Genomic DNA, 9,961 nt, shown 5'->3' with positions numbered 1-9,961 from the left:
AGAGGGCGTGGCATTTTGGTCAAGAATCTCACATTTCAAGTGAGACACGTTGGCTACCCGTGTGGGACCCATCTGTCCCCACACGGGCTAAGCGGCTGGTGCTCATGTCACGTGGTCCAATTTTCTATTTCTAAAGTCTAATCATACTCATACTTTTCAAGTCCAACGCACACACGAACCGATGTTCCTCAGTTTTAGGGCGCTTTTGGTCCAAGATTTCTATAAATACCGGATCAGTTTTCCCAATAAATACCGGATCACAAATTAAGGTAAATTTGTTCTATCTTCCCTTATTTGGCCTGCCCTGCCCTGCAGTTACAGAGAGACAAGGGCTCCATTTTCTTTCTCTGGAAAGAGAGAGAGGGGCCCCTCTTGCTTTAAAAATTCAACTCAAGTTTTTTCAATTTTGTACGGAATTTGAGCCGGCATTATTTTGACAGAAACGCTGAGAGACCGGAGGTCAATCTGTGATACGATATATCTGCAGCAGAGAGAGAGAGAGAGAGAGAGAGGGATTTGAAGAGAAGGGGCGGACTCTTGCGCTTGCGGCCATGGCGAATGCGACCCAAATGGTGTGCCCGCCTCCGATGAAGGCAGTCTCGAATGGGGCTTTTCAAGATGAGAACCCTTTGGACTATGCTTTGCCTCTGGCAATGGTCCAGATCTGCCTGGTTCTGACAGTCACAAGATCGCTCGCTTTCCTTTTGAAGCCGCTTCGACAACCTCGAGTTATAGCAGAGATCATTGTGAGTGGCTCTTCTTCTTCCTCTTAATTGTTTATTTATTTATTTTGGTTGGTATTGATATTTTTTATGATTAGAGAGAGGCGATGTGGTTTAGCCGAGTCTGGACAAATTTAGGGACCACACTATTCTGAATCTTGTGTACGAAATTCCAAAATTCCCCAAAGTTTTCTACAAAATCACTCGCATGAAACTTCGGTCCCATGACCCATCTTCGCGATTGTTCTTTTTTTTTTCTAGAGATGTAATAGGTTTTTTTATTAAGTTTCGGGATGGTTAACGGGGGGACGTTATAACGAAGCATGTGCCGCTTAACCACCGATGTCCCATGTCGGCTTCACGATTGTTTTTGATGGAGCCAAAGAATGGTCCGGATTGGTTTTTTTTGGGGTCAATTCGTTATATAATATTGATGTTTGCTTGTTGGGAATCGGAAATCGGTTTTGGTGATCAGCAAATTGCCTTTTTTTTGTCCGGAATTGGAAACCTGCTTTGGTCATCAGCAACTACGACGATCCGAGCCTCTTTCCAAAGCCTTGACTGATCAGCAACTACGACGATCCGAGCCTCTTTCCAAAGCCTTGACTTTTCATAAAGTAGAGAGGGATTTCCATAGATAATCTTAGGGCCATGTTTGCATCGGAGGAAATTAAGAATATAAGATACTTTCAATATCAAGGATTTTTGTCATGAATTCTTCAAATCTCTTGTTTGAATAAACTATACAAAAATTATAGATCCTTGCAATCACTTTCATGTCCATTGTTTGGTACCAAAACTTGATACAATTTCTTTCTAAAATTTTTATGTGCTTTATCTCTTTCGAAAACTCAAAATTTGAAATAATGTATCTATAAAAATTTGATATAGTTACTTTCTTAAATTTTAAGATGTTTTCTCTCTAAAAAATTATTTAGGTAGTTTCTCTATCTAAAAATTTGATGTAATTTTTATCTTTAAAATTTTAATATAGCTTCTCTCTCTAAAATTCCAAATTCGAGATAGTTTCTCTCTAAAACTCAAAATTTGAGATAGTTTCTCTCTCAAAAAAGAGATATTTCTCTCTAAATTTTTTTTTTTGCAGTTTTTTTCTCTAGAATTTATAATAATTTATCTCTAAAAGTTTAAGAATACCCTCTCTCTCTCTACAAGTTTAAGAATACTTTCTCTTTCTAAAACTTAAGATTTGATATAGTTTTTCTCTCTAAAAATTTTAAATTTAAATATAAGGTTGTTTCTCTCTCTAAAAGTTTTGAAAATAGTTTCTCTCTCTAAAAAATTTAGATAGTTTCTCTATCTAAAAGTTTGTAAGTATTCTCTCTAAAATATAATAGTTTTTCTCTAAAACTTAAAATTTTGAGATAGTTTCTGTCTCAAAAAAAAATTGGTACTTTCTCTCTTTAAAATATTAACATATTTTCTCTCTCTAAAATATTAACATACTTTGTCTGTCTAAGAGTTAATTTAAGATAGCTTCTCTTTCTAAAATTTTGAAATAGTTCATTATTCTAAAAAATTATGATACTTTTTCTCTTTAAAATTTTAACATACTTTCTCTCTCTGAAATTTTAATATATTTTCTCTCTCTAATAGTTAAAATTTGATATAGTTTATCTCTTTAAAATTTGGAGATTGTTCATCTCGCTAAAAAAAAATTTGGTACTTTTTCTCTTTAAAATTTTATCATACTTTATCTCTCCAAGATTTTAACATTCATTTTCTCTCTTTAAATTAAAATTTGAGATAATTTATCTTACTACAAATTTTGAAATAGTTTCTTTTTATAAAAAATTTAATTTTTTCCTTCTCTAAAACTTTTATACTTACCAGGGGCACCCTATGTTTCGAGTCAAGGGAGCTGAAGTCTATGGGCTTTGGAAATACAAAAAAAAATAAGTTTTTGTGTGGAAATGAAATAGTGAAAATGGGAGTATTATTTTCATAATTTTGATTTTTTTTATTTTAAGTATTCTATTCATTAAGCAAGTCAAAAAGCGGATTTTGACAAAATCCAAGATATTAAGTATCCATGCCTTAAAGTCCATGTACAGGGCCCTTAGGGTTCCAAGGCTCTAAAAATTTAATGCGGTTCGCTTTATTTTTGTGGTGAGTTGTAACTTAAAAAGATTTGCCGAGTTTTAAAGGATTGTTGCATTAGTGGATTCGGATTTTGGGAAGGTTGAAGGAGGTTTTGGGATCGTCACTATTGCCACGTTGCATAAGACTGTCCTGCGGCCCTTTCTGTGATGCTTACGCAATGTTGGTAGAAAAAAAAAATATCATTCTGTATGTATGGAGCATATATTTTTTAAGTTTTTCATATATTTGCCCTTGTAGATGTTGTCGATTCGAGTTATTTTTAAAATTTAAAAATTATAATTAAAGATAAAAAGATTAAAATTTCGCCACCAAATTTATTCTTATAAGAAAGTTTGGAGGTAATGTAAACCTCATCCCTCCCCTAGCTTATAAACTTATAATCAATAGAGAAAGCTCCTCTCTCGTTACGGGCAGGCACTTGTTATCACTGTAGCAGTGGGATGCGTATTTTGAGGAGTGGGCGGGCCTCTTTTATAATAAGTTTGGTTTCTCATAAAGTGAGGATGTGCAGGGCGGGATATTACTGGGCCCGTCGGCTGTGGGCCGCAACAAGGCGTACCTGCACAGGATCTTCCCCCCTCGGAGCATGACGGTGCTCGATACCATCGCGAACATCGGCCTGCTCTTCTTCCTCTTCCTCGTTGGTCTTGAGCTCGATCTGAAGTCCGTCCGCCGCACCGGGCGCAAGGCCCTTGGCATCGCCCTCGCAGGTATCACCCTCCCGTTTGTGCTCGGGGTCGGCACCTCCTTTGTCCTCAAGTCCACCATCGCCAAGGGTGTTGGCACTGCCCCCTTCCTTGTGTTCATGGGCGTCGCCCTCTCCATCACCGCTTTCCCTGTGCTCGCTCGTATCCTCGCTGAGCTCAAGCTCCTCACCAAGGATGTCGGTCGCATTGCCATGTCGGCTGCCGCCGTCAACGACGTCGTTGCGTGGATTCTCCTGGCCTTGGCTGTAGCCCTCTCAGGCAGCGGTGGGAGCCCGCTCGTGTCTCTGTGGGTGCTGCTCACAGGGATTGCTTTTGTTATCTTTGTGGTGGTCGCGGTGAGGCCTGGTCTTGCATGGATGGCGAGACAGTGTGATGATGGCGAGCCGGTGAGCGAGGGGTATGTGTGCGCGGCCCTGGCGGTGGTGCTGGCAGGCGGGTTCGCCACCGATACAATCGGGATACATGCTTTGTTTGGGGGGTTCGTCGTGGGGCTGGCGATGCCAAAGAAAGGAGCGTTTTCTGGGGCGCTGATTGAGAAGATTGAAGATTTGGTGTCCGGGCTGTTTTTGCCATTGTATTTTGTGTCGAGCGGACTGAAAACAGACGTGACCACCATACAGGGGGCTCAGTCATGGGGGCTCCTGGTGCTGGTGATCGTGACCGCATGCTTTGGGAAGGTGCTTGGGACAGTGGGCGTGTCCTTGGCCTTCAGGGTACCTTTCCGTGAGGCCTTGGCGCTCGGCTTCCTGATGAACACCAAGGGCCTCGTCGAGCTCATCGTCCTCAACATCGGAAAGGACCGGAAGGTGCTGAACGACCAGACGTTCGCCATCATGGTTCTGATGGCCTTGTTCACCACCTTCATCACCACGCCCTTGGTCATGACCATCTACAAGCCCGCCCGCAAGTCCATCCCCAACAAGTACCGCACCATCCAGAGAAAGAACCTAGACAGCGAGCTCCGCATCCTGGCCTGCCTCCACAATGTCAAGTCTGTCCCCGCGCTTATCCACCTAATTGAGGCCTCGCGCGGCATGCGCAGGCGCCCCCTCTGCGTCTATGCCATGCACCTCATGGAGCTCTCCGAACGGCCCTCCGCCATCCTCATGGTCAATAAGGCCCGCCGCAACGGCCTCCCCTTCTGGAACAAATCTCGCCCCAACTCCGACCACATTGTGGTGGCCTTTGATGCGTACCAGTGTCTCAGCTCTGTCTCGGTTCGTCCCATGACTGCCATCTCCTCCCTCACCACCATCCATGAGGACATTTGCTCCTCTGCTGAGGAAAAGCGCGCGGCCCTTATTATCCTCCCATTCCACAAGCATGCTCGGATCGATGGGACCTTCGAGCCCACCCACGCTGGGTTCCGCCATGTGAACGAGCATGTCCTTGACCATGCCCCCTGCTCTGTTGGCATCCTCATCGACCGCGGCCTCGGTGGCGCTGCCCGCATCCCTGCATCCGACTTCTCGTCTTCAGTTGCCGTCCTCTTCTTCGGTGGCCGTGACGACCGTGAGGCCCTACATTACGCCGCCCGCATGGCCGAGCACCCCGGCGTGACCCTCACTGTCTTTCGCTTTCTACCCTCGGGAGAGCCAAACAGACGTAACGTCAAGATTGAAATGGACATCGAGGAGCGCGAGGCTGATGACGCCTTCTTCGCCGACTTCCAAACCAGAGCCAAGACTCTCGAGTCAGTCAAATATGAGGAGAAGGTGGCGGCGACTAAGGATGAAACCGTCGCAGCCATCAAGACCGTGGCAAGGTGCAACCTGGTGCTGGTGGGGCGTGGGGCGGAGGCTCCCGGGTTCGATGAGAGGGTTGGCAGCGACAGTGCTGAGCTCGGGCCTGTGGGAAGCTATTTGGCGACGCCTGAGTTCTCGGCTGGGGCATCAGTGCTGGTGGTGCAGCAATATAACCCGGGCTCGGGAAACAGCTCGCCATCGCTGGACGAGGTGCAGGAGACGCCGAAGTCAGTGGCGGCCTCAGACTCGGAGTGCTGAGGGTGTAGTAGTGGACGGTGCGCAGGTTCGATAATCACGTGTTGTTTTGTGGTTTTTGCTTCTTCCCAAGCCCCTCGTTCTCCCTTGTCTACACATTCCCCGTATTGAAATCTGTGTATGGCTTGGTTGTGTAAGGTAGGGTAGAGATTAACAGTGGCCCGGTGATTGGTCAATATCTATCATCTGGAAGCGCGGCTGATCTGCACCGACCATGGTTGAGGAGACGGTGGATGGTGCGATTGGGTACCCACCATGTGTATATATCGCAATAAATTCTGAAACAAATTCTTATCACTAGAAAATGACTTTATTACTCGTATCTGGTCGCGATGATAATGATTCTGTAAGCATGTTTTGTTTCATTTGATGAAGGTTTGTTGGAGGCATTCATCTTAAACAATCAAACTAATATGTACTTCTAAATTTTGTTTGAAGATGTTGTTCATGTGCTAGAAAGTCATGCAATGCAATGGTATGAAAATCTTTGCCACCAAATTTAAAACTTCAAAAATAATGTAGATTGATGAATAATAATTTTTTTAAAAAAAATAGACAACCTAGATAATACATTACAAAATGTACTATTTTTATATTAAAAATTACTGTTTTTTGTCTTTCATATACATGCACATTGAGGAGGAGATTATCTGTTTTCAGAGTTTACCAATATGGACACCATTTTCCAATGGTTTTTTTAGATGTACATAAGGTTGATTTACATAGAATTTTTCCTTCACTTTATCGAGGAAAAACACCATTAAAATGCTCAAATAGTTAACGGTGAGGTTTGTAAAAGGTGCCCACCTTGTAATTTACGAGTAAGGTGCACATCTAATTTTTTGCCAAAAAGATGTTAGAAACTTTATAATGGCATATGCAACCATAAATATAAAATTAAAAACTTAAAAATAGTACGGATTAAACAATATATAAACACTTGAAATTCTAAAAAATAAACGATCTATATAACTTGTTACAAAATAAATTATTTTTAGAATTAAAAATTATCTTTTTCTTTATCTCCATACATCTCAAAGTTAAAATTATCAATTTGAAGATTTTTCAACTTCAAAAAACTCTTTTCTACTGGAATTTTAAGGTGTGCTTGTTTCTATAGTATAAAGTTGCAACCTTATATAAACTTTTTCCATCATTAAATGGCAGCTTATCTCTGGGATGCAAATCATTACCTGGCTCAAAGTTACATGAGGGATACAAATCAATTTGAATTTTATTTTTTTATACAAATTGTATTCATGTGAAAATGGGGGCCGTATGTCCTTTATAGGGTGTATTCAATAAAAGTAAAACTAACTCGAATAAATAAATAAATAAGTTTATATAAGTACACAACTTTAAACAATCAAATTTGGGCGTACCTCAAAAATTTCACTAGAAGATGATGTTTTGATGCTCAAATATTCTCAAATTAATCATCTGGACCTCAAGATGTATGGACATTAGAAAAAAAATAGACTTAAAAATAATGCATCTTGTAATGCATTTTTGGACCGCTATATATTATAGATTTGCTAGAGATGAAAATATATATTAGAGATGAAAATATATATTATAGATTTGCTAGAGATGAAAATATATATTAAGGCAATCACAAAGATTTCCAATATTGAAATCACATTTCTCGACACTATTTGAAGTTGCGCTTTACTTTTATTGTTTAAAGCCTCGACTTTATACAAATCTCACCCAATAAATAATACATTGAAGGTTTCGGGTGGTGTTTTGGGTAATTGTTTTTTACCCCTCATGTATTAGGGGTACTATCATCATTTTTTATTTAAATTAATTTATTTATTATTACTAGTATTTTTAAAGATGCATGTATCCCTAGATTCATATGAATACAATTTGTATAAAAATAAAAAATAAAAGTAAAATCATTATGTGGCACTTAGACCTAGGTATTTTTGTATTTTATTCTATTTAAATTTCTGGGATGAAAAATGGAATAATTAAAATTTCAAAATATTGGTAGTTATTCATGGTAAGCAATATGAAACTTGGGGTATCTTGTGATTTGATAGTTGTGTTCTCAAGCTTGAACAATCACAAGTATTCTAGGTTAAATTATAAATATTAACCTTGTTGTCTAGGGTTCCCAATTTAGAATATGGATAATTTGAGAATTTTTTAAGAAGCCGTACCTTTATGAATGAAACTTAAAAAAAACTAAACCTTGAAGTGATGAATGAGATTTTTTTAGCACTTATTTGATATTTCCCTTGCGATTTAACGTAAAAGATTGTGTTGTGAAGAAGGCTAAAGGCGTTAGCCATTTGCATCCTAATTATTTTGAAAAACTTCCCTTTTGAAAATATTGTATTTTCCAATCAATTTATTCTTAGGACCCCAAATTTACTCACTCAATCCAAGATTACCTAAAAAAGTTTTTACACATCCTTGAGCTATAAACTGTTCGGTTTAAGTGGGAATGGTCCCTTTTGGTGTGGCAAATAGCGAGAGGGGCTACTCTATAGGAACTATGGAAAGAAAGAAATAGGCGAACTTTCGAAAGAGAGGGTTTATCTTTTGATAGAAGTAAAGTCAAACTGTCTATTTGGTCTTAGCTCTTAGTTATTAATGAGGGTTGGGGGATTTCACAATCAGATGTTTTGTTGAGTTTGCCAAATTTGTTTTTGATGGGTAGAGGAAAGATGATACCAATGAGTATTTGGGTGGCACCAGAGAGTGAGAGATTTAACTTAAATTTTGATGGGAGCTCTCTGGGCAATCCAGGTTTGGCATGCATTGGGGGTGTGGTATGAGGTTGTTTTGGAGAGGTCATCTTTTCATATGCTGTCCCTATTGGTATAGTCATGACTAACAAATTGAAGTTAATGGCTTTGTTGCAAGGGTTAAAATTTTTTATCTCTAGAAACATCAAGAGTAGCTGCATTATTGTAGGATACTATATGAACGCAATTAATTGTTGCAATAAGGAATAGCGTATTCCACGGGAACTGAGGTCTAGTTGGTTGTAGATTATGGATCTGGTGGCTCAACTTTCAGTTTTTTTTTGTCATGTCTATCGCGAGGCGAATTCCTTGGTTGACTTTCTTGCTAAAGGAGGGGCCTCTTTGTCCACTTTAGCTATTTTTTTTGATGTAATTTCTTTTGAGTAGATTTTATAAATAAAGTAAAGAATATTTGTAAAAAAAAAAGAGTATGATCCCTTATGAACCAAGATAGACAAATGTTATTGTGGCTTAACGTGCTAGGCCAGTTGAATCGGAAAACCCCAATTGCCTAGGCATGGAACAAAGAAGATGAGGGTTTGATGGGTCATCCCATGATGATGTCAGAGTTGCCCAGGTTTGTGTGCTAAGGGACTGTGTAACCCTTGTGTGTGATGGTAGGCCTCTAGAGACGAGGGCCAAAGCCATATTACTTAACCATCACACGATATGTAAATATGATAACCATATCAGGAAAGTGAGTCACTAATGAACATGAAGCCTGCACATGTGCGAGAGATTACCCCTATGCACCATAGAGCTGTGATTGCATCAGGTCTATGTGATATTGGACTCGTCTCTTGGAGAAAACCTATAATCTATAGATGTAAATTGTGTTCACTTATCTATTCCCTGACTTTGGTAGCGCAATCATGAACCCCTGCAATGGTCTGTAGGTCATGAAAACCAATGGGTCAGTTTGAGAAAGTAAGTGTGATTATAGTCCACAGTAGAAGATAGAGTGCTTCAACAATATTATAATTCATAGACTTTGACGAATCCGATTCCCATCAAAATTATTTAGATTTAATTATTTTGATGAATAATGATTTTTAAATTTATTATTTGATTTTTTGTGAGTCTCTAGATATTTTGTTTTTGTAAAAAGACTTGATTTCTATGTGACCAAGTCCGCATATGTAGAAATACGTGCCTATTAATAAATCTTTTTTTGAGATGGATTTTTGGACTTAATTTTAAGGAAATGTAATCTCTAACATGGAGATCATGAATATAAAAAAATAAGTAAGTTTTAAAAACTAGAACTAACAATTTTAGTAAGAAAACATTAACCGTTAGTTTCCACTGTTTTTAGATGGAACACCTTCTTGCATTCATCTTTAAGATGGATGCTTTACACTTTTTGGACCGCACATGTAGTAGTCATGCGGTCCAGCCCGCATGAAACAATTTTCCTTTGTAAAAAAAGATTTATAAATTAAGAGCTATTGTTCTTTTAGTATTTAAATATTTAGAGAAAAATAAAGTTTATTTTCCATATTCTAAAATTCAATATCATATTTTTATGATTCATATATGATATGGTGCCCTATGGGGGCCCACCATAGGACTTCATGGGATATGCATGTGGGGCCCATTTGGAGCCTCATGGATATCACGTCACCCATAGTGGGTATATCTTTTTCCTATTG

The 9,961-nt window shown here is 39.3% G+C and overlaps 1 protein-coding gene across 1 annotated transcript; it reads left to right on the top strand.

The window, feature by feature from the left end:
- The first annotated feature begins 277 nt into the window (after positions 1-277).
- Positions 278-5,855, top strand: LOC18431343 (cation/H(+) antiporter 19). The gene is made up of 2 exons (XM_011623948.3): positions 278-746; positions 3,355-5,855. Exons 1-2 carry the CDS (start codon positions 552-554, stop codon positions 5,551-5,553), a joined length of 2,394 nt encoding a protein of 797 aa, XP_011622250.1. The 5' UTR covers positions 278-551; the 3' UTR covers positions 5,554-5,855.
- The last annotated feature ends 4,106 nt before the right edge of the window (positions 5,856-9,961 follow it).

Source organism: Amborella trichopoda, chromosome 2 (assembly GCF_054954075.1).
Source record: "Amborella trichopoda isolate Santa Cruz 75 chromosome 2, AtrichopodaSantaCruz75HAP2 v2.0, whole genome shotgun sequence".
Lineage (NCBI taxonomy): Eukaryota > Viridiplantae > Streptophyta > Magnoliopsida > Amborellales > Amborellaceae > Amborella > Amborella trichopoda.
Note: the sequence above shows the minus strand (reverse complement) of the source record. Positions and strands in the feature narration are given on the sequence as shown.